Raw genomic sequence first — 25,204 nt, forward strand, 5'->3', positions numbered from 1 at the left:
AGAGGCTTACTGTACAGGAAGGCTTGTGCAAACTCTCTCATTTCTGACATGGCCATATTTCTCAAATCCCTTTTCCTCATTAAAAGTATAATTGGGAGTGGCAGCCATGGTGAGAGAGAAGCATCTAAGCCCTTTGCAAATACTTTACTCATGCACTGTCCCCCAGTCATGTCCCCAACATAGCACATGCGACATCGGGGGCAGGACTTCTCAGTGTGGCCCCATTTCTCGTTCATGTGTTTGAACGCGATCCCAGTTCAATCACTGAGATCATCTGTAGGAGTGGCTGTAGGAGGGCCTTCTCGGTGGTGGCGCCCACCCTGTGGAACACCCTCCCTTCAGATGTGTAGGAAATAAGCAGCTATCCTATCTTTTATCTGAAGGCAGCCCTGTTCAGGGAAGTTTTTAATATTTAACGCTGTACTGTTTTTAACATTTGATTGGGAGCCTCCCAGAGTAGCTGGGGAAACTCAGCCAGATGGGCGGGGTATAAATAATAAATTATTATTATTATTATTATTATTAGTTGTTGTTGTTGTTGTCCCCAATTAGTGAGGTTTATCTGATGTCAACACAAAATCAAAACTTTAGGGTAATCAGTCTAGTCTTGTGAAAAGTTCTTCATAAAAAGATTCAGCAAGCATCTTCAGTTTTACTTTTTACACATTTGCTGAAAACTTTTCTATGCCACCTAGTTTATACAGACAATGTGTGTGTGTGTGTGTGTGTGTGTGTGTGTGTGTGCGTGTTACAATTTGCCAGTGGTTTGCAGTTTTGTTTCCATTGTAGCTATAATTGTTGTACACACAGTTTGATAAGCTGTATATGCTTTTATAAACAAGAAGTGCCTCCATAGGGCTGTTCAGATAACATAGCCAGAGTTGGATGAGTGGTTTGGGCTCATTGACTCAAACCAATCTTGGCCATAATTTGAAAATGATGGTTGTTGTGCCACTAATTTCAGTGAATGAAGGATACAGGAGAGTAAGCCTTTGGTCTCAGTGCTTCTGTGTCAGCCACTCTTGTGAGGCTCCCCCCACCTGGTGCCCTTCAGATCATCCCTCACCACTGATGACATTGACAGGCAATGAAAACTGCCTTTTACATTAGCATTTATAGCATTACTATTTGACGCGAAGTCCACTTACCTAGAACTTCCTTCTCCTGGAACTGAGGTGGCAGAAACCATCACCACTAGGGTATCAACTGGTATTTTGAGGGCATGCTGAAGTTCACCAGTCTGTTGGGCATCGATAAGAGTATTGGCCAAACTTGTCAATCTGTCAACTGAAAATGAGGAGGCAAGCTTGGACCTTCGGAAGTGTAATGGATCACTTATTTTGAGGATCACCACTCTCAAACCAGTGGATGAATGGGGTGGCAGCAAGCCCCCAAAGATTGCTGAACCTGTTTGGGTTTTCTGTTGGCTAGCTCTATGATGAATGAACATACATGACTTCATAGGAGGGCACTGGTATTTCCTCTTTGTAGCATTGTCTGCTATGGTATTTAAGGTGCTCTCACTTCCAGATGAGTTGAGGACTGTTCTGACTTGGTCCCACCCAATCTGTAAAAAAATAGCCAGTCTTTGAATCACCGCTGCCTCAGCCTCTGCTATAGTGAAAGCAACATGAAGAGAATTATATGTGTGTATTTCAATAGGTTCATCCCAGTGAATGGCAACATACAGAAGATTTTCGTGAAAACTGAAGTAATTGGTTCCCGACACAGCATTTGCCAAGGAAGGTCTGGGAAATGACAAAACTGGTGGCATATAGTTCCCTTTAACAAAAACACGGAAGCTTCGTGGCTGATCGTAAAAGATAGCTAAGAGAATCCTTGTAGCCTTGTGACCACTATTTAAGTAGAGTCTTAGTGACCAAGGCACTGGACCATTAAAACAAATTTTTGAGAGCTTGCTCAATGGCAATATTGAGTAAAATGTTGATGAATCCTCTGTGGCACAACAGGATCCCCATGAAGTGGCTTCGCTGAAGGTATCAATGAAGGTGTCGGTCACCAGCACGGGTGGAGAGGGCTTCCAGTTACTGGCATCTGTATCTGTACTTTCTAAAATCACCACTGCATAGTATGTTTCTCTACAGAAATACACATTTGATGACGGTTTGTAGATGCACTTTCTGTCTTCTCTGTAAATGCCTGTTAAATAAATAATACATCATCAACACAGACTTGCCAACACTTGTAATTTTGTCACAAGACTTGTAATATGTGACAGACATTTCTCTTTACACAGTCTCTGAAGAGGTAAACAATTGTACAGCTACATTATTAGCTTTCATCGAAAGTGTGATTGGGAGACCAGATGTAAGGGTGGGGAAAATTTGTGCCTACTCCAAATGACAAGGAAAATTAAAGAGTAAAACTGGATGCTGTTTTCAAAAAAGAAAATGCACTTTTTAGATTGAATCCTTTATTCATTTCAAAGTAATAAAATGCATAATTGCATTACATTAATGTGATTAGACATAAGATTGCTGACTAAGTTGGCACTAATGCAGAAAGCTGAAGCCATCTAGGTTCTACAGATGTATCAGTGAAGCATTAGATCACTGAAGGTTCTGACTGGAGCAACAAAAAAGAGATGGTTTTTCAGTAGATTTCATCTGGAGGACAAAACTGAGCTATCTTATTCCAGAAAAGAAATTCACTGAAGGAGGAGGTTATTATAGCAGTCCCCAAATATTTAAAAGGTGCTATAAAAAGAATCAAATTTGTGATAATTCCTTTAAGGATGAACAATGGCCTACAACCAATTGCTTATCTGATGTTCTCAGTTCAGTGGTACCTCGGGTTACAGATGCTTCAGGTTATAGACTCCGCTAACCCAGAAATAGTACCTCGGGTTAAGAACTTTGCTTCAGTATGAGAACAGAAATTGCGCAGCAGCAGGAGGCCCCATTAGCTAAAGTGGTACCTCAGGTTAAGAACAGTTTCAGGTTAAGAACGGACCTCTGGAACGAATTAAATTCTTAACCCAAGGTACCACTGTATTACTAAAGCAACAAACTACATTTTCCAGAAAAAGCATTATATGGTGGAGGTGGTAAGGAGGAGATAAAACTCTTTTAAAAAATGGATTAAGTTCTAATAGGGGTCTGCCCTATTTCTACCAGTGGGGTGGTCTGGGGGCTCGTGCAGATTGGCCTAACCTTTCCACTGTGTAGGGATAGGAGAATATGCCAATGTCTCAGTTTCTCAGTTTTCCAGTGTTTAACTGAGTTCTTCATATTTTGCATCCGTTTGTGATTATTATTATTTTAGTACCAACCACTGAAATGCAGCCCCCAGAACGTTGGCCATGGGGGGGGGCGTGCCTGCACATACATGCAACAGAGAGCGCAGGAATGGACATAGGATAATTAGGGTAGGACCAAGGAAGAAAGCTGAAAATCTAGGGGGCTTTCTGGACATGCAAATCACTGTGTCTAGTTCTGGGCACAACAATTTAAGAATGTTATTGACAATCTGGAACGTGTGCAGAAGAGGGCGATCGGTATGATTGAGGGTCTGGAAACCAAGGTTTATGACGAATGGTTGAGAGAGTTTGAGTGCGTTTAGCCTGGAAAAGAGGAGACTTAGAGGAGATATGATAGCCATCATCAAATATCTCAAGGGCTATCACATGGAAGATGGAGCAAGCTTCTTTTCTCCTGCTCTGGAGGGTAGGATCGGAACCAATGGCTTCAAGTTACAAGAAATGAGATTCAGACTAAACGCCGGGAACAACTTTCTGACGGTAATAATAGCTGTTTGACAGTGGAACCTACTCCCCCAGGAGGTTGTGGGCTCTCCTTCCTTGGAGGTTTTCAAGCAGGGGCTGGCTGGCCATGTGTCATGGATGCTTTAATTGAGATTCCTACATTGCAGGGGGTTGGACTAGATGACCCTCAGGGGTCCCTCCCAGCTCTAAGATTCAGTGATTCACTAGCTACAGAACTGCTGCAGCCTTCCTCATTTGATGCCTTGCAAACAGCTGAGTCAACCGTTCCCCTCCCACTGATCATCCCTCTTGCATTTCTCTTGCTGAAGAGGTCCTGCTCCTATTCTGCCATTTGCTAGGATTTGCATTTGTGCAAGCTCCTTCTTCTGCAAAGAGGTTGCTAGAGTCCTGGTTGGTCCCTTCCTCTTCCTCCGCCCTCCCTCCTTTCAGAATCACCTTCTCTGCCAGTCACAATTTCTGCAGCCAGCCATTTCGATCACTTTTAAAATGAAACCCACGCTGGCCTTGGTAATCATAATGTCATTTACAATTTACCACAAAACACGTTTATTCAGTTAGCAGCACGTTGGAGAAAAGAGAACTCCGTATGAACTCGCCGCTGAAGGCCTAATCTGATTATTTCCTCATGAAAATCCAAGCAGGGGTGCTTGTAAGCGGGGCTGGGGGGGGAGGGGGGAGAGGTCTGCTCACAGCTGACTCTCATAATCAACACAAATAGATAAGTGACACACCATGTCAGGGGCAGCGTCTAATCTGCCCTGCGGCTCTCCTTGGAGAAAAAGGCCAGAGTGGACAGGCCTTAATAAATACTGATTGACCACTGAGTATTGAGGTGACATGTGCTATTTACATTCGAGATGAACAATAACAGTGATAAATTCCAGAAGCCTTCCTTCTAAATGGCTAAAATTAAGTTAAGCGGGTTATATATTTCGTGTGCAAAAGTGAGGGGAGGAGAGAATTGGGGTTCGCAGATTGGGGTGTGCATGGATGGCACAAAAAGTCAGAAAAGCCAAGAAGATGGCGAGTGCATGAGATAAAACTAATTATATGCGGAAGAGGTTTTTTTTAAAAAAAAAAGAATGGGGGGGGCTGTTGTGTTTATGCGCCAACACGCGACACTGAGCACCATGTATGGTGCGATCAATGGCATCAGATGTGCACATGGATGTGTTACACAGTAGCCTATTGGGTATTCAAGGGCAGCAAAGTGGAAGTTTGTGTGTGCTCTCTTTTCGTACAATCCTTTTCACATTAATTTTTCTCTTTGCCCCCCCGCAAATTCTAAAAAAGAGCTCCACACCAAATTTGTTATTTTATTTAATTTACTTCTTTCCAAACACTCAGGTTGCTTGCAGGGTTTCTGACAAATATTAACTTTGTGTCAATATTTGTCCTTCCTGTCGTGAAATGAGGATTTTCCACCTCATTTCACATTTGAAAAGAAAAATATGCCGTTGGGGTCCTCTTTGCTTAAGAAAAAAAAACACCCCACACAACTCGTATCCTTTATTTAGAAAATGGACCAAAAGGGAAGGTTTTTTTGTGGGGTTTTTTTAAAAAATTGATGTTTTACTTAAAGGCACAGAGACTTTCGGTTTTTTACTCAGCTCCCTCACCAATGCCCTCAAAAGTTCTACATTTAAAATTGAATGAAATACATCAACATTAATGATTTCCCCCTTTAGGTTAGCATCACCATTTCTTTCTACTAATTTCTTCCCCAGTTTATGATAGATTTCACATTGCATACTTGTAAGGGAAAATTCGGGAGCATTTGACTAAAACAAAGAGGTGTCATCAAGTTTCTCTAATATGTATTTTATCAAAATAAAATAAATGCCAAGCAATGTTGTTTCCATCTGCCTAGGTTTGCTAGTCACTTATTTCTAATGCTAATATAAATGCAGCTACCATGTTAAAAGCTAAAAGTGGGGACATAATTAATGGCACACTATTTACTCACTGTAGCCTAGTGGCCCTGGGCAAACTATACTCCATAAACCATACTCCTCCAGAAGTAAGGAAGACAAATAATTCAGTGGACAACTGAGAGAACTTACATGTTAAGTTTCCCGCCATCTCACAAACTACCTTGTGAGAACTTGCTGTATGAGCTTCTGTGAGAAGCAAATGCTGTGTGGGATATATATATATATATATATATATATATATATATATATATATATGGAGTAAAGAAGCATCTTGAAGGAGAAAGGTTAAGAATCCCCCCACCCTAGTCGCTGGGTCATGTCATTTTAGGGGGTGAAACTTAATTTTTGCACATTTCTTCAGTAATCGATCTTACAAATACGGTTTCGGGTGTGAGGAATTCAAATCCGCTATTATTTTTGTGATTGGACAACATTTAGCTTGATAAGTGTACGTTTGTTGAAGAAGGACATACTGTAAACTGCTTTCAGAAAACCAAAGAACTATTAATTTTACCTTCTGAAAATGTCAGGTAATGCTTAACAACAACAAGTACTAGACAATCATTTTTAATTATTTCTATGCAGTTTTACACACATTCTACCTACAAGCAAAACTAAATTATAGTAATTTAACCCAAATATCTCTTGAATTCCCAAGTCATGTTACAATTTTTTAGCACTCCTCATTTTGGGAATTTCAAAGTTGAAAGATTCAACCTGGCCAAACCCTCCTGCCTTTCCCTCCTGAAGGTGATTGAAGTGAGCGGGTGGTCACTGGAATGATGTGAGATGGGTTTGCATGCAATATTTAATCCAGACCTCAGTATTTCAGTACCTCAGTTTAATACCTAGTCACAACCTTCCTCACAACAGTGAATTTAAAGTCTGTTCAAATTATAGCAATTATTTCTAAATTTTCATAAAGCAGATAAATGGGCGTATACGGATGCAAATCCAAGTTGTTTTTTCAATACATCCAGACTAAATCTGCATGCAAACCAATGTGCCTGAGGAGCCTGAGGAGAAGGATCCGTGTCCAGAAGCACACATTCCTCCTAGTCCCAAAAGTGGGACTGGAGCCCCTCCACTAGGCCAAGAAGGCAGAGATGGGAAGGAGTACTCAGTCTTGGCAGAAACCTCTTATTTGCTGAGAGAAAGAAAAGCTCTCACTGTCTGTGGCTTGTTTGTTAACATGGGGTGAATGTAGCAATTATGGTAGTGGTTTTCAACCAGTGTGCTGTGGCACCCTGGGGTGCCTTGAATGATGGTCAGGGGTGCGACGGGCAATTCTGGCCTCTGTCCCTCTTTCCTTTCCTCCCTCCTCGGATGCCCTCTTGCGTCTCTGCCTCCCCAAGGCTTGCACAGCTGTTTGTTGCAGCAGCCCTGGCTACAAGCTCCCCAGGTTAACGGTGCCTCTGGGGCTGGCCAGGGGATGGCCTCAGAGTAAGCAAGCAAGTGGACAAGGGAGCCCAGCCAGCCAGTCCACCAGCCCTTGCTGTTGGGAATGGACAGACTAGTGGGAGGCTGGGCAGGCAGACAGGCACTGCTCTGGCCTTTCTTGTGCTTGCTGTGTGCAAGGCCTGCCTGGGAGCTGAGTGCTTGGTGCTGCCTCAAGTTCACCACTGGCCAGTCTCCGTTGGGCCACTAAGGCTGGGGGTATCCTCTTCCCTCTGTGGGGCAGCGTGAGGAGGCACCTCTCTTTGGGGTGGTGGGCAGCTCAGGGACCAGGGGCAGCAGCAGCGGCTGCCCAAAGGACTCCCAAGGAGAGGGGAGGGGAGGCTGAGGGAACACTCCACAAGGGTGTTCAAAAAAGGGTGAGCGGCTGCCAGCTCTGCAGCCAAGGGGTGACCCACCTGGGTTCCTGAGTCCCATGGGGTGCCGCAGAAAGGATGTAGTTGGTCAAGGGAGCCGTGGACTGAAAAAGGTTGAAGACCTCTGGATTATGGGATGAAAGTCTCCACTCTTGGAATTTTCTTTCCACTTCCTTTTGCTTTCTGGCTGGTCTTATTTCAACAGCAGCAATTGCTTTGCTTAGCCTGCAAGTGACGTGTGTATAAGAACCTTTGGAAGTTGAATTATATTGGGTCAGACCATTGGTCCATTTCATTCTATCCTCTCTAAATGGACTAGAATTGGCCCTCCAGCGTTTGGGGCACAGGAAATGCCAGGGATTGAACCTGGAGCCTTCTGCACGCAGAGCTCTACCACTGAGCTACAGCCCCTGCCCAGCTTTATACTCCCCTATTTGGAACCAACATTATACCCTCCATTTCCCAACTGCACCTTTTCTCCCTCATTGTTTTCTGCTGATGGAACGTCTCACCACCTGGCAATTGTTGGGCTCCTTCTGACGGTACATGTAAACAGGAGGAGGGAAACTTGCCTTTGCACTGGCATTTAAGTGATCCCACATACAGTCATACCTTTGTTCTCGAACGGAATCCATTCTGGAAGTCCGTTCGACTTCCAAAACATTCAAAAACCAAGGCGCGGCTTCCAACTGGCTGCAGGAACTTCCTGCACTCAATCGGAAGCTGCGTCAGATGTTCAGCTTCCAAAAAATACTTGCAAACCAGAACACTCACTTCTGGGTTTATGCCGTTTGGGAGCCAAAGCATTCAAGTCACAAGGAGTTCGAGAACCAAGGTATGACTGTATCTACCTTTCCCTGCCGCTTTCCTTCCCTGGTGTGTGTTGTCTTATACAAATTGTAGGGCCTGAGTCTTATTTTTTTGTTTTACGTACCGTTCTTATAGGCACCCTAGAAACACAAAACCAATTGCCACAAATAACTAGTTAGAATCTGTTACAGGAGGAGAGATATGCCAATATTTGGAATGAAAGCTGTTGGCTATCAAAAGGCAATGGAAGCAGAAGGCAATGGAAAGGGATTTAAAGGTAGGTACCTCAGGTTACAAACACTTCAGGTTACAGACTCTGCTAACCTGTAAGTAGTACCTCGGGTTAAGAACTTTAACTCAGGATGAGAACAGAAATCACACGCTGGTGGTGCGGTGGCAGCGGGAGGCCCCATTAGCTAAAGTGGTACCTCAGGTTAAGAATGGTTTCAGGTTAAGAACGGACCTCCAGAACGAATTGAGTTCATAAGCAGAGGTACCACTGTATCTGGGTGATAAATGTTGCAACTCATCTGGAAAGGTCGGGGGGGGGGGATAGGATGGCTTATAATAAAGCACTGTAGTTATCAATACCTGTTGATTGTCCACTTTAAAATAAATAAAGGAGGATCAGGGTATTGTATTCACACACAAAAAGATAGGAGGGATAAATAAAATGGATCCTTTCTACAATGATATCAGTGGCATTTGTGTATGGGCGAGACCAAGAAAGCTGCCTGGAGATTTTCTTATGGTGTTCTAGTCTGTTACTTCCAGCCCTGCAGCCATCCACGTGTGCTCTGTGGACCAGCACTAAAATGTCAGCCAGGGAACCGAGAGGTGTGACGTGACAAGATGAATAATGGGTGGGGTCTGAGAGAGGGTACCACAAATATGGGTTTATGGGAGAACATACCAAGCTGCAGCAGAATATGTGGGATGAATGTGGCACAATTTACTGGAAGGCAGAGATATGAGCTGAATATGTACACCACTTAGTTTGAATAAACCTATACCGCAAGTAGTTGCTCTCTGTGTTTCACAAATTAAAGCACTTACATAATATCACAATCATTTTGTTAAACCCGCAGCCCTATTGAAAACACTTGCCTCAACACAACTGGTCCTTGCTGATTTCACAGCAAATAACACAGCTCTCCGCCTCTTGAAGTGAAAACAGCAGTCTTTATCTTTTCTGCACTATATGCTTTTAAGGGGCTATTTCCTCTCAGGTTGTTTCTGTATTAGCTGAACGTAGGAGCCCACAGGCCTATTTCTACATGCAAACACACAACTGCCTCCGGTCCTTTCTGACTATTGACCCTATACAAGAGAAAGCAAAACAGCATTCTTTTCAAACACAATACCAAGCCTTGGCTTTCCTGCCATGGCACGATAAACACATCACATTTTTCCTTTCCTCTTTTCTTTTTCAGAATGAAGCTCTGATTTCATTGGATGCCAGATCTAAAAACAAATGTGGGTTGTGCCAAGCGCCGCTCTGAGCTGTGGATATAATGGGATTTGAATGGGAAGTCCCGGACACAATAAATCTGTGCCATATGTGACCATTTCCTGTGTCAGTTCCTTTCTCATAACCAGTGGACTCCCCCGCCCCGACGTCGTTCCCTTTCTTTCCCTTTCATGACCCCACACCAGGACTCTGAAATCTTTCATGGCTGCTTCTCCGCCTGGGGCTCTTCCACAGCAGTTGCATAAATAAATGAAATTGACAGCAAACATCATAACAGTTAGCAGGAGTGTGTACCCACCACAAGTGACTTCTCCTGATTTGCAAGAGAAATGGAAGAGGAAAGGACTTATTATGGGGGGGGGAGTATGTTCTTTGACAAGCGAGGGGGTGGGGGAATTAGTAAAATAAACTTGCTAAGACTATTGTTGTCAAAGTATTTTGCTTCATCTAGTTACAAATTAGGAAGGGTCTTTGGTTCTTCATCCTTCTACTCTCCATTTTCCATTGCCACATTCCAAAAGGGGTAAATTTGCAGCTGAGCGGTTTCAAAAATAAAACTCCCAGGTTTGAAAAATCTTGCCTTATTTCAGGTCAGGCCTATTTCAGTTTGAGTCCTGGCTCAAACTTGACTCATCCCCCTAACCACCTCCCAAGCAAGAAAAAAGAAAAAAGAAAAAGCTACCTTTGAGAAGGGACGCGGGTGGCGCTGTGGGTTAAACCACAGAGCCTAGGACTTGCCGATCAGAAGGTCGGCAGTTCGAATCCCCATGACGGGGTGAGCTCCCATTGCTCGGTCCCTGCTCCTACCAACCTAGCAGTTCAAAAGCACGTCAAAGTGCAAGTAGATAAATAGGTAACGCTCTGGCGGGAAGGTAAACGGCATTTCCGTGCACTGCTCTGGTTCGCCAGAAGCGGCTTAGTCCTGCTGGCCACATGACCCGGAATCTGTCTGCAGACAAACGCCGGCTCCCTCGGCCTATAGAGCGAGATGAGCGAGCAACCCCAGAGTTGGTCATGACTGGACCTAATGGTTACCTTTACCTTTGAGAAGGCTGGGGGAAAGGAACTGGTGATGAGGAAGGCTTGCTAGATACAAGAGAAGGAGCTGTTGAGCAAGTTCAGGGGCATCATTTCTTCCTGGGGAGCAAAGGATTCATAGTTTTATTTGCCTCCCAAATTGAATTGGGAAGCAGAAGGAGCTATGGCTCCAAGACTACTGGCAGAAAAATTAGGTAGTGAGACAACCAATTTAGAAAGCTGATGCCAAGGAACTATGAACTCTGGGAAGGTGCTTCTGGGCAGAGGTATGAGCGCCACACAGCCTGTCCTCTGTCCCTTAGTTTGCTGCTCTCTTGTGCCCCATTGTCTGCGTTGGCATATGTCTGCCATCTTGTTCTTTGCCTCAGGCGGCAAAATGCCTTGGGCCAAGCCTTGCTCAGCAGCGTCATTTCCAGTTAAGGAAAGGCCACAAAGGGTCTGTCAGGGGAGGGTGTGTGCACTTCATGCATTTTTCACAAGCATGGCCTGGGAATACATGGAGAGAGAAAGCACACTTTTGGTTCAAAACATATGCAAGGAAAGCTATAAAAAAACCAAACCCAAAACAAAACAAGCTTGCATTTTGAGATGAGCCAAGGGGTGTTGTCCCATCACTAATAAATTATCCTGTTCTTTTGCAAAAACAAAGTCTGGAAATCAAATGATTATTCCAAAATAGAAACATTCCATTATGTCATTTATGATCATTTCCCAGTTAAAACAGTTTTGGGCCTCATGAATAAGAACTCAGGCATGTATACTGTAGACTTCCCACAAAACTCATTGAAATGTAAACTGTTCATTAGGGATGGTCCAAAACCAATATTCCCAATCTACGTGTCTAGAGAGTATTCTGTGGAAACATCCTGAACTGAACACCAATTTGTGCATGTAGTGTTCTTAGAGAATTGACTAAATTCTAAATATAATAAATCATTACTTTTAATTTTCCAGTTCGGGATCAAGGTGCAATGTATTATTCTACCAGTGACATTTCTCAAGCAACACCCATCCAGGTTGATGGTCATCACTTGCCTCCTGTGGGATCAAGTTCCATAGTTTAACAATGTGCTGCAGAAAGGAAGCATCGGTCCTGAATCTTCCAGCACTGCCCTTTTCTGGACCTTTTGCAACTCAGCAATATCCTTTTTGAATGAGGTGACCAAAATTATGCATGGCATTCTAAATACAGCTGCATCATAGAGTTGTATAACAGCATTGTGATATCAGTGGTTTTATTTTCAATTTGGGTGTGTGGGGTGTTAGAGGATGGGCAGTGCCTCTGGTGGGCGGCACATCATGCTCCTTCTGGGGTAGTTTGACCACCTTTGGTCACCTCCCTGCACTTAGCTCTCACCTCTGGCTCCTAGAAGTTGACAGTGGCCACACCAGGGAATGGCTTCAACCAGCTGGTTAAACTGGGTGAGGGCAGCCAATGGGTCTCAAACCCTCAGTGAGTTAGGGACTTCCTCTGCATGTGAAAAGAGGCTCCAGTGGATTGAGCAGACGTAGTTTATGGTGAGTCCAATGGTCAAGAAGGTGGTTTCTGCACATGTTGTAGATGGAAGTGAGGGGCAGATGGGGCTTGTCCACCTGGGAAGGTGGCTCATCTAGGAGAAGGGCAACTCTGATCCTAAAATCTGCTGCCTTGCAGGAAATCTTCAGAAGAAGAAAGGGCTAAGGAATAAACCCTGCGCAGATCCAGGGTGGAGTTCCTAAACAGTTGGATGGCGCCTTATATGCCTCCTTCTGGCAACTCCTGCAGCCAAGCTGGTGCCAAACATATTGCACTGCTTTCATTTGGACCACATCAGCGAGGCTGAGAGAAGGGTCCTGTCATCCGGGCAGCCCAGGACCATCAGCCCAGGACCTCCAGGCTTACACACTGCCCAGGCTTCCGCTCCAGGGAGGTAACAAACTCCATTGTCTCTCAAAACAGACAGATGCCAACAACAACCATATTTTCAATTTCGTTCCTAATGATCCCTAGCATGGAATATGCCTTTTTCACAGCTGCAGCACATTGGGTCAACAACTTCATTGAGCTATATACCATGACCTCAAAGTCTTCTTCCTGGTCCATCATCATCACTTCAGACCCCATGAATATATGCGTGGAATTAAGGGTTTCATTGTTGCAACTTGTTTATGTTGCATTGCATTGCCATTTTACTGCCAAGTCACTCAGTTGGAGAGATCCTTTCGTAGCTCTAATAATAATAATAATCATTATTATTATTATTTATACCCCACCCCACCCACTCTGGGCGGCTTCCAACACAATATTAAAATAAAGTAATGCATCAAACATTAAAACCTTCCCTAAACAGGGCTACCTTCAGATTTCATCTAAAATCTCACCCTAGTAATAGGGTTGTCAAATTTGCAGATGACACAACCGTGATTGGGCTCATCCCTGAAAGGGAGGGTGAAACGGACTATAGAGATGAGGTGGAGCGGCTGACAGAGTGGTGCAGAGCTAACAACTTGCTCATAAATACAAGGAAGACAAAGGAGCTTGTGGTGGACTTCAGGAGACAGAAGAGCAATATCCAGCCACTTTTGATTGATGGGGTCTGTGTGGAGAGGGTAACAACGTTCAGATTTTTGGGCATTGAATTACAAGAGGATCTGTCCTGGAGTGTCAACACAAGGGGGCTTGTGAAGAAGGCGCAGCAGAGACTGTACTTTTTGAGAATTCTAAGGAAAAACCATCTTCCGCAGAAACTGCTGCTTGCCTTCTATCACTGTGCCATTGAGAGCGTGCTCACTTATGGCTTATGTGTGTGGTACGGAAGCTGTACTACCCAGGACAGGATGGGGTTGTGTAGAGTTGTTAAGGCAGCAGAGAGCATTGTTGGCTGCCCACTCTCCACCTTAGAGCAGATTTATGCCACAAGGTGCCATAGGAAGGCACTGGACATAGTAAAAGATCCATCGCATCCTGGTCACTGTCTCTTCGAGCTCCTGCCGTCGGGACGGAGATACAGGACGATGAAGACAAGAACGAGCCATCTTAAGAACAGCTTCTTCTCCAGAGCGATCTTGGCCCTGAATGGGAAGCCTGGACTTTGAAAGTCATCTAATCTTCCTTGCTGTACTATACTGTATTGTTTTAATTAGTGTTTTTATGGAGCAGTCAAGTAATTTCGTTGTCCCTGAGAGGGGGCAATGACAATAAAGATATTATTATTATTATTATTATTATTATTATTATTATTATTATTATTATTAAAAGTCTGTTGTTCTCTTTGACATCTGGTGGGAGGGCGTTCCACAGGGCAGGTGCCACTACTGAGAAGACCTTCTGCCTGGTTCCCTGTAACTTGGCTTCTCTCTTCTTCTCTTCACCCTCTCTTTGTTTTAACGACCATGAACAATTTAATATCATCAGCAAACCTACCTCACTGCTCACTCCTAATTCTAGGTTGTTTATGAACAAGTTAAAAAGCACAGGTCCCAGTACTGATCCTTGGGGGGGGGGGAGGGCCTCCACTTTCTACATCTCTCCATTCAGAGAACTGTCCGTTTATTCTTACTCTTGATTTCCTACAACCTAACCAATTCATGATCCACAATAGGACCTCTCATCTTATTTCTTGACTACTAAGCTTACTCAAGAGTCTTGAGTGAGATATTTGTCAAAACCTTTTTGAAAATCTAAGTATGTTTTGCCAGCTGGATCACCTCTATCCCTATGCTTGTTGACATGCTAAAAGAACTCTAATAGGTTCGTGAGACAAGACTTGACCTTGCAGAAGCCATGCTGGTTCTGCTTCAGTAAGTCTTGTTCTTCTATATGCTTGGTTATTTTATCTTTAACAATAAGATCTTCGGGTATAGGCCGGTATAAAAAATTATTATTATTATTATTATTATTATTATTATTATTATTATTATTATTACTACTACTACTACTACTTTCCACACGTTTTTCCACCACAGATGCCAAGCTAACCAGCCTGTAATTTTCAGAATCCCCTGGGTCTCTTTGTAACAACTAGTGTTATACAGTGGTACCTCAGGTTAAGTACTTAATTCGTTCTGGAGGTCTGTACTTCACCTGAAACTGTTCTTAACCTGAAGCACCACTTTAGCTAATGGGGCCTCCTGCTGCCTCTGCGCTGCTGGAGCACGATTTCTGTTCTCATCCTGAAGCAAAGTTCTTAACCTGAAGCACTATTTCTGGGTTAGCGGAGTCTGTAACCCGAAGCGTATGTAACCTGAAGCGTATGTAACCCGAGGTACCACTGTATTGGCTACTTTCCAGTCCTCAGGTACAGAGGCTGATTTGAGAAGTCTCAGGTAGATAGATGTCATGTGGACCTGGATGTTTGTCAGTTTTTATTTTGCCTATTAGACCTAGAACTTCATATCCCATTACCAGTATCTGCCTTAGTTCCTGAGACTCATTTCCTTCAAAGGTAGTTCAGGCGCCATGATATGCCCTATATCATCCACTGTGAAGACAGATGCAGATGATTCATGCAACTTCTCCACAATCTCCATATCCTTCTTTAGCACTCCTTTGACTCCCTCGGGGCCCATCTGCCTCTCTAGATGGCTTCCTGTTACTAATATATTTAAATAACTTCTCATTTTCGGTCTTCAGGTTTATAGCAATGCGTTTCTCAAATTCCTTTTAAGCATCCCCTCCTGTTGGCTTGTACTTTTTTTTGGCCAAAGTTTGTGCTCCTTTTTGTTCTCTTCATTCACACAAGACTATAGAATCATAGGGTTGGAAGGAATTCCGAGAGTCATCTAGTCCAAAAAGAAGACATCTTGCCTCTAATAGCATCTGTGTCTCTCCTCATTAACCATGTTGGCATCTTCTTCGCCCTCACGATGCCTTTCCTGATCTGTGGTATCCACTCCAGTTGAGCTTCTAATGTTGTGTTTTTAAACAACTGCCAAGTGTTTTGGAGTGATTTCACCCTCCTGACGTTGCCTTTCAACTTCTTTTTTATCAATCTCCTCATTGGGGGGACATTTCTTCTTTTGAAGTCTAATGTGACTGTGTTGGATTTTCTTGGCAATTGGCCATTTTCACATGCATTTAATTTACTAACCCTTTGGTCATTGCTCCCAAGTGGCTCAACAACACTTGCATCTCTGGCTGAAAGACTGGCTGCTTCTTGAAAATACAGACATTTTGGATTTGGAAGGTTTTAATAATGTTTTTGGGTGGCATGCATATCTTTGGTACGACAAGGTTAAAGCTCATAAGGCATTCAAAAACCATATTGTCAGAAAATCTTTGTTTAATGTCTGGATAAGATATAAAGACTTGCTGGAAAGTAAAACCCCAAGGTGGTTGTCACCTATGGAAGCTAAGGCTCAGAAAAAGCTCAATATGGAGGCTAAATGGCCAAAATATTGGGAAATTTTGGAACAAGAAGGTGACAGATTGAAACTGCAGAGTTTTGAAAAATTAAAAGACAAAGTGCGAGATTGGCTTCATTACTATCAAATAAGAGAGGCCTATAATTTGGATAGAAAAATTGGCTTCCAGGTGGATAAATCGAAATTGGAAACAGAACTGTTAGAATCAAAAACTAAGATTTTGTCAAAGATGTATAACTTGCTGTTGAAATGGAACACGCAGGATGAAACGGTCAAATCAGCAATGATTAAATGGGCGCAGGATCTAGGTCATAATATTATGTTTGCTGATTGGGAGCAGTTGTGGACCACCGGTATGAAATTTACGGCATGTATTGCCTTAAAGGAGAACATTAAGAAAATGATTTACAGGTGGTACATGACCCCAGTCAAGCTTGCTAAAATCTATCACCTGCCTGACAATAAATGTTGGAAATGTAAAGAAGCTGAGGGAACATTCTTTCACCTCTGGTGGACTTGCCCAAGAGTTAAGGCTTACTGGGAAATGATATATAATGAACTTAAGAAAGTACTTAAAAGTACCTTCCCCAAGAAACCAGAGGCCTTTCTCTTGGGCATAGTTGGCCAATGGGTGCCAAAGAAAGATAGAACATTCTTTATGTATGCAACAACAGCAGCAAGAATACTTTTAGCTAAATATTGGAAGATACAGGATCTACCCACCGTGGAGGAATGGCAGACGCAAGTGATAGACTACATGGAGATGGCTGAAATGACTGGCAGAATCCGTGACCAGGGAGAAGAATCGATGGAACAGGACTGGAAAAAGTTTAAGGACTATCTACAAAAATACTGTAAAATCTTTGAGTGTCAATAGGATGTGGGAAGTAAAATTAACAGGGTTTGTGTGACCTTGGCCAAAGGTGTGTGAAAAGAAGAATCTAAGAAAAAAAAAAGGATAAGGGGTTATGAATAGAACAATATTATGTCATATTTTATAAGATGAGGCATGGATTAAAAAAAATGGAAAATGGGGACATAATAATTAGAATATAACATTAAGTATGGTTGAAACAAGGTTTTGAATTTGCTGAATCTGATTGGAGTAAAATGGAACACAAAAAAGGGGGGTGTGAGGAGGTCAAGACAGAGGGGCATGGAACTTTATAAATTTAAGAAAGAGTGTTTTTCTTTTTTCTGTGCTTTTATTTTTCTTCTTTTATTTTTTTTTCCTTTTTCTGTCATATATTGTTGTTTTTCTTGAGCTTTATGTATGGAAATGATACTTTTTGAAATGATGAATTCTTTGTTTTTTAAAACTTTAATAAATATGTATTTAAAAAAAAAAACAACACTTGCATCTCACACTGGGTCCTGGGCACCACTCCAGGTCACCTGCAGTTCCATTTCATATAGAGCAAAGAACTCACTTTGGAGGCCAGGTAGCACCTGTAGAAGTCTCCCTGAATAATGGGAGAAGCCAGTAGGCTTTCCCCATCTGGGCTTTTCCCATCATCCCTGGTGTGAAAACCATAATTCACACATTTCCAGGCCCAGATCTGAAGGAGGGAGAATTACAGGACTTAAAGGAGTGCTCAGATTGCAAAATTCCATGACACTATGGTTACATTGATGAATGTAATAGGAAGTGCATTGCCAAGGAAAGGCATCTATTTCATAGGAGCTGAAAGAAAGACCCCATCTCTTGTCACCTTCTGGAGCGGCAGCCCCTATACCGCTAAAGTTCAGTATGCTCACATCTGATGCCCAGCACACGCAATTCTCTGGCAGAGAGAAATGCGGCCCCCACCCTTATCCCTTGGCGGCCTGTCTGCTCTTCTCAGCACAGAGCAGCCTGCTCTGCATATGTGAGTCGCTTCACCATATTGCATATCAGGAGCTGGCTGAACATTCAGGTGAAGTCTTTAAAACATGCCCAACTTGGCAAGTCTGAGTCAAGCCTCCCGTGCCTGACGTTTTAGTAGACCACAAACAGAAATTGCAACGTACAGCTGGCCCTGTCTGCTCTTTTTTCCTGCATCCAGACCTTTCAGCCAGACTCAGCATGGGGGTGATTTCCTGGCAACACAGAGGCATTTCTCTTCTCTGATGCACAAAACCAGGTTTGAAAGCGGGCTGGTGCTTCTGGTGACCTTCTGCCATGCGAGATGAATCATCTGAACTGGAACTCTATTCTTTGCTGACCCAGATTTCAAAGACAGCTCTACACATCATGATGGCTGTGGGAAACGCTACTGGGGTACTCATATTTCCCGCAGCACACACATAAAAGGTGGATGCCATGCACAAGGCAGGCGCTCGTGTCTAATAGTGGAAGTGTGGATTTGCAGATATGGAAACCTCAGCCTGTGCTAAGGAAGGTCCAGATCCCTTTGAATTCAGGTCCAGCCTGAAGTGGGATTTGCTCCCACCACTAGCTAGTACGCCCTTTCTAGTTCTTACCTTCTATCCACATTCAGTTTGGGAGGCATAGAAAACTACAGATACAGTGCTTCCCAGCAGGAAATGCCATTTCTAGCCACGCTCAAGAGGTTTGTTTCCAGCTGAAAAAACACTGGGAAAAGTGTCTCCTCTCTGTAGTAAGACCTCCCCTGTAGTAAGACCTCTGTAGTAAGCTTGGCCACCCCACTGCAACTAAACAGCTGAGAGTTCCTCAGAAATATGATGGCAATGTGGTACTATTAAATATAGAAATATTAATACTAATTAAGAACAGGTTTTGAGGTGAGCCAAAGGAAGGCGAGTGGTACTCGGTCATAGAGCATCTGTGTTGCATGCAGAAGGTTTGGGGTTCAATTTCTGGTCTTTCCAGGTAGGCATAAGAATCTCCCCACCTGAAATCGTGGAGTCAGCATAGGCAACACCAATGGCCTGACTCAGTATACAGCAACTCCCTATGTTAATCGTTCTGTGAATGAAGTGTGATCTCACAGTGCTGGGGAAGTGGCCACTGAGAGTGGACCAATTGTGTCCTGGTGCTGGTGGGGTTTCTTCCCATTTGCTACCATAAGGCAACCAGGTACAAAAAAGCCACCACATTGGACCCACCCATGTGGCTGTTTTGCTCACTCCTTCATTTTGCAGCTGTGTGGGAGTGCGCAAGGGGGAATCAATTCTGGCATCAGAGAGGATGCATGTAAAGGGAACACGAGTTGCTCTTACAGTCCTAGTTATAAATGGAATGTGCTATTTGGTAGAATAATGACTTGGCTAGAAAGTCAGAAGTAGAGCCAGATCTGCCCCCCACCCCAGTTGAAGGAACTCTGTGGGGGAAGACTCAGTGCAAAGAAGCTTATATAGCAATTTCCTGTGATTAGTTATCTTATCTGTCTTCGGAATCCTGCCTGCATGTTCTCACCCTCCAAGGAAGTGTGCTAATACATTTAAAAAATGCCAAGTGTTCTTCCTCCCCAAACTGTAAGGTTACCAGATTTTTTTCAATGAATCCGGGGACACGTTCGGGACGTTGATGCTGCAGCGATGGCGGCTGCCGCCTTGACCTCAAACACCATGTTTCCACTTCCTCCAAACCTTCTATCTCCTTTCTCCATGAGCCTGGGCAGCCCCTGAGTTGTTGGTTCTTCGGTGGTGGTGGGGAAGAGGTGCCCAGTGGGTCAGGCATGGAAGATGGAGAAGGAGGGCTGAGAGTGGTCTGGCGGCCAGGCTCGGGCAGCACGATGCCTCCCTTCCCTCGGAGCAGCCCCAATCCCATTCCTACTTGTGTGCAAGCAGGAGGGGGCCGGGATCCCTCAGCTGGGAAGGGAGGCTTCCCGTTGCCTAACTGAGAGATGCCTGCTCCCTCCTGCTTGCACGCAAGCTCTGATAGGCAGCGTGAGGCCTCCCTTCCCAGAAGTTGGGAGGCTGCTCCGATTTGCTATGTTTCCCGGGGACATCAGATGAAATCCGGGGACATTCCGGGGATGGAATTTGTCTGGGGACTTATTCACAAATTTGGGGACTGTCCTGGGAAATGGGGACATCTGGTAACCCTACCCCAGAGAACTTATATTCCAAAGATCCTCCCCACCCCTACCCCGACATCAGAATGCTGAGTTTGAAGAGAATGTTGCTTTCTTTACCACCAAGTTCACACTAGCATGCAAAACCAGGCTTATTTCAGTCCTCCTCTCCTTCAGACAAGGATCTCCATCCACCATCAATTCCAGCATGGATTCAAAGAACTAGGGGGTGACTTGCTATTATAGATGCTACATGGTTGGGTATGACATCAGAACATGAAGTGGTTCACTCTAAAATCAGACTGGAAAATATGGTTATTGTTCTGGCAAGAACAGAAAGGGCAGCTACTAGTAGATATCAGTATAATCAATACAAAATAACCTGTCAGCCCTGAGCCTGCTTCTTAATATATGTCAAAAACATCCACCATGTGGCAGTGCTGTCCGTTGGCTTGGCAGTGCCTCCTGAAACATGCACCAAATGAGTCAACTTTCCTGAAATTGAGATATGTAGGTCCTCCTGAAACCAAACGTGAAGGGAAAAGTGCAATGTATTTCTCCATCCTTGGTCAATCTAGCAGTAACCAATTAAATATATGAGTTTCACAAACTAGTTCTGTACTGACCTCTTTAAATATTGATAATAAACACAGCCCACCATAGAGATGTCTACAATCCCAAGCCTTTTTATGATCTGTCTCATGACTGGACAATCCTTCTCAAAGCTTGGTAAGGCACTAGGTTTTGGGAAGGTGGTAAGGGGCTCGCACAGGGTCCCAGAATCCTCCTACTACCAGAGCTTTGAACCTCCTTCCCAAACCCCACACCTCTCGTACCCAGCTTTAGGAAGGCAGGACAAGGGCTGGGTGGGGAGCGTCAAATTTTGGCCTCACACAGGGCACCATATTGCCCCAGTCTGCCACTGTTTTTCCTTCAGTTGTGTATTGGGGGGGGGGCTTTGTCCTTAACAGTAATAATAGAACAGAAGCAAGGCCCCGTGGCATTCCCTCACCATCCGCCCGCCCATAGATGCAAGCTGGATGACTGGGCAGAGGTCAGATGTCTCCAGTCCCCTCCCAGAAGGTTTATAATGGAGTGAGCTGCTACCTTTCATCCTCTCTCATAATTTCATAAGGCAGAATTCCCCACCCCTCAGGCAAGCAGCCAGCCTGCCATTCTGTATTCATTCAAATTACACTGAAGCCTGCACTACATGCAACCATGGTCTGAGCACACGCAGACCCTCAGTCCAGAGGTATAATGCTGCCTCTAGAGAGAGAAAATATATAGTTCTTGGAAAACGTTTTGCTTCTGGCAGCCGGAAGATTAGAAAGATAGGGTGGGGAGGCAAATAGAAAAGATAATGATTCCATATTTGCTGGGGAAATGGCAAGTGCAATTAGAATTGCCATCTGAGTTGTGATCAAAATTCTGATTAATTGCTTACTGCTGTTTCACAGAGAAGAAATTAGTGCGTATCTAATTGGTTTTACTGGCATGTACCCTCTGCCTTACTTCCCCAAATTTAAATGTACGAAATTCTGCGTTGGAGTAGGGTGGTCGAGGACAGAAACCCACTCTGAAGGCTAGCTTCTGAGCTTTTGTGTATGTTCATGCATATATCTCAATTCATATTTTCTTGCACATGTGCTAAGGCTGTGTTGAGGCTTCATCAAACTCACTGTTAAATATCAGGAGATCAACAGCTGTGGTCTTTCCTGGAAAATGTGACCTAGCCACAATTATGTGTGTCCTGACTGTTCAGAAGCTAATTTAGTGCAAAATACAGCCGCTAGACTACTAAGTAGAGCAATTAAGGAGGTGGCTGCTGGTGTCTGCTCAACTTAAGTTCAATGGATCTTATTCCTAGGTAAGTGGCATGGGATTGCAGCACTGATCGCCAGTTTGCTTCTGGGCACCTTTCAGAGTGTTGCCCTTAGTCTTCAAGATACCTTCAGGACTTTCAACTCCCACATCCACCTGCCCAACCATCAGGGTCATTCTTCAAAGGCCCTGCTCAAGGAATGGGGCCTTTTCATCTGTTGTGCCTTGCCTTGGGACCACTCTTCATTCACCATGCTAAATTTCGTTGATGTTCAGAAAGAAGCAAGATGCTGCTTTCTTTCCTGATTTATTTTGACAATTGTACGTATTTTATAGTTTGCTATGCGGGTGGCGCTGTGGGTTAAACCACAGAGCCTAGGACTTGCCGATCAGAAGGTTGGCGGTTCGAATCCCCATGACAGGGTGAGCTCCCATTGCTCGGTCCCTGCTCCTGCCAACCTAGCAGTTCGAAAGCACATCAAAGTGCAAGTAGATAAATAGGTACCGCTCCGGCGGGAAGGTGAACGGTGTTTCCGTGCGCTGCTCTGGTTCCCCAGAAGTGGCTTAGTCATGCTGGCCACATGACCTGGAAGCTGTACGTCGTCTCCCTCGGCCAGTAAAGCGAGTTGAGCGCCACAACCCCAGAGTCGGCCACGACTGGACCTAATGGTCAGGATGGTCAGGGGTCCCTTTACCTTTACTATCCAACGTATCATTCTTATCAAGAGAAGGAAACAAATATTTTAAATGCATAAATAAAATAATTTTGATTTTCATGCTGAAAATTGCTCTCAGGGATCATGTTTTTTTCACAACAGTGATAATGAATAATATACAGTGGTACCTCGGGTTACAAACACCTCGGGTTACAGACTCCGCTAACCCAGAAGTAGTACCTCAGGTTAAGAATTTACCTCAGGATGAGAAGAGAAATCGCACAGTGGCGGAGCAGCAGCAGCAGGAGGCCCCATTAGTTAAAGTGGTACCTCAGGTTAAGAACGGTTTCAGGTTAAGAATGGACCTCCGGAACAAATTAAGTTCATAACCAGAGGTACCAAAATATATGATTATTTTCACTGTATATTTTAAAGAATATCTGAAGGTGTACCTCCTCATCCATATTCTGGTGCAGTTTGTTATACCTAATTGCCTTTTAACCACTAGAATAGGACTGTAGTGAGTGTAATAAGATACTCAGTGAAATGCTAAAATTACCTTCAATAATTTTAGGGCTCCATAAGGTTTTACCATTAGATATAACTAAATTAACTTCAGCACATATTTTTTTCATCATTACCAGAAAAGGGGAGAATGAATTAAAGCATCCTGATAATCAAGTATGTTCTTCCTTTTGCTCTTGTCCTCTAGTGAATAAATTGTTAAGCTAATTTGTTTTGGATTTATGATGGCATGCTCTCTGATAAGGGTGGGAAAAGTATCTTCAGAACTCTGCTCTTATAGTTTAGGTGTGTTTTCATAGTAGTCAAATTATTTGTTTCCAGTTCCCACCACTTGATCCTAGAAGAGAACAATGTTCTCTGATCAGTCTATAATTACCTTTGTTTTTCTCTCTCCCCTCACCCGCTCTGTTATCTTTCTAATCTTCTATCTGTATCTTTCCCCTTCCAGACAGCCTTATTAAATTCAGATACCTCCATAAGAGGCTGCCTTGTCTGACTGCTTGCTCTGTTCATGCTGCATTGGAGTGAAATAAATGGCACAGTTTCCCACAGATTACTCATCCCACCGGTGTCTTCTGCTGGAAATGAACTAAATTCCCCACCTCATTTTCCCTTAACTAAATGCAGCTCTGTCAAAAGCAGCTGCTTGCTTTGAACCACTGGGAAGAAAATCAAGCAAAAAGCATTCAGGTTCATTAACAGCATCCAAAACCCAAACAATCCATGTTCAGGCATTTGCTTGAACATGTGAGGTGTAAAACTGGGAATGGGAACATACATAAAACCCTGACGCTGGGATTGCAGGTGGGAAAAGAGTTTGAAAGAAGAGAGTTTGAAAGCATGTTCAGTTGGATGGGCTTGAAACCCTTCCCAATTCCTGATTGTGCTTTAAAATCTTCAGATCACTTCAGATCATTTCCTGCCCAACATCTCATTTAGCTCAGCTCCCTGTCTAACCAGACAGCTCTGCTACTCTCCTATGAGCCTTGCTACCTGACCTGTTGAACAGCTCCCAGCCTTGTTGGGAACATAAATTAAGCTGCACATCACTGGCGGAAATGGGACAAGAACAACTTGCCTCTCCTGCTTTTGCTCCATTTTTTTTAAGTTTGAGACTTCAGATTTCTCTTCCAAATACTCTGTGTATTTTGAAATATTTAAATATTGGTAGCTTTATGTTAGGTGTGGAGCAACGTCAGCCACAAATTACTACAAAGCCAGCTAGGTATGTCAGTTTGCAATTTTTTAAAGAACAAGTCCTCATGAAAACTCAGCAGCATTTGAGTGTGAATTTCTCCTAATATACAGCACATATCTTTGCATGCACTTTTGCCTAATATAGACATTTCTGCAAAGTGATTTTGTCTTAAACAATTCATTTTTGCATGATATTTTCACATTGTATGCTATCTATGTATTCTTATGCACACTTTATCCCAGTGCATGAATTCTCGTATAAGCTACTTAGCTGGAAAATTACATTGCAAAAGTGTGAATTTTGAAGGCTAGCCATGTTTCAGCTGGCAAATTGTTGCAGAAAATGCAAAATAAGTATGTTTGCCTATAAATACAAAGTGAATCAAATTTCTCCTTCATCCCTAGTCACCAATAAAGCTGTAAAACGCTTTCCTTTCAGTGGAAACTCTTTATGGAGAGTAATGTGAGCAGGAACCATTTCTTTGTTACATTGTTCCTTCTTTTTTCTCTATTTTTTCTAGCCTGCTTATAGAATTTGTTGGCATTGTCAAAATTGTTGTCTTGACCTGCACAATTTCTGTTATTCCTGCAGGTGTGGCTGTGAGTCTGCATAGGGATGGCTGTGCTTTATGAGTTCAAAGTTGATAAATCTTGCTGTGACAGGAACATAGGAAGTTGCTTTAGACTAAATAAGACTTATTGGTCCATCAGCATTGTCAATGGTGACTGTCAATGGTTCTCCAGGTTTCAGACAGGTATCTTTCTGAGCCCTGCCCAAAGATATCAGGGATCAAACCTGGAGCTTTCTGCCCGTGAAGTATGTGTTCTGCCTCTTACTTGAATTGGATGAACCAGGTCGTCCTCCTTTCC

General features: G+C 43.5%; 1 protein-coding gene across 2 annotated transcripts in view; it reads right to left on the bottom strand.

The window, feature by feature from the left end:
- PKHD1 (PKHD1 ciliary IPT domain containing fibrocystin/polyductin) overlaps window positions 1-25,204 on the bottom strand; it is a 238,340-nt gene that overhangs the window by 25,598 nt on the left and 187,538 nt on the right. For both annotated transcript variants that reach the window (XM_083606347.1, XM_083606348.1), the window contains one exon: window positions 1,149-2,160. In XM_083606347.1, the coding sequence (XP_083462473.1) occupies window positions 1,149-2,160 (1,012 nt within the window). The remainder of the gene's footprint in view (window positions 1-1,148; window positions 2,161-25,204) is intronic.

Source organism: Podarcis filfolensis, assembly GCF_964270895.1.
Source record: "Podarcis filfolensis genome assembly, chromosome: 3".
Lineage (NCBI taxonomy): Eukaryota > Metazoa > Chordata > Lepidosauria > Squamata > Lacertidae > Podarcis > Podarcis filfolensis.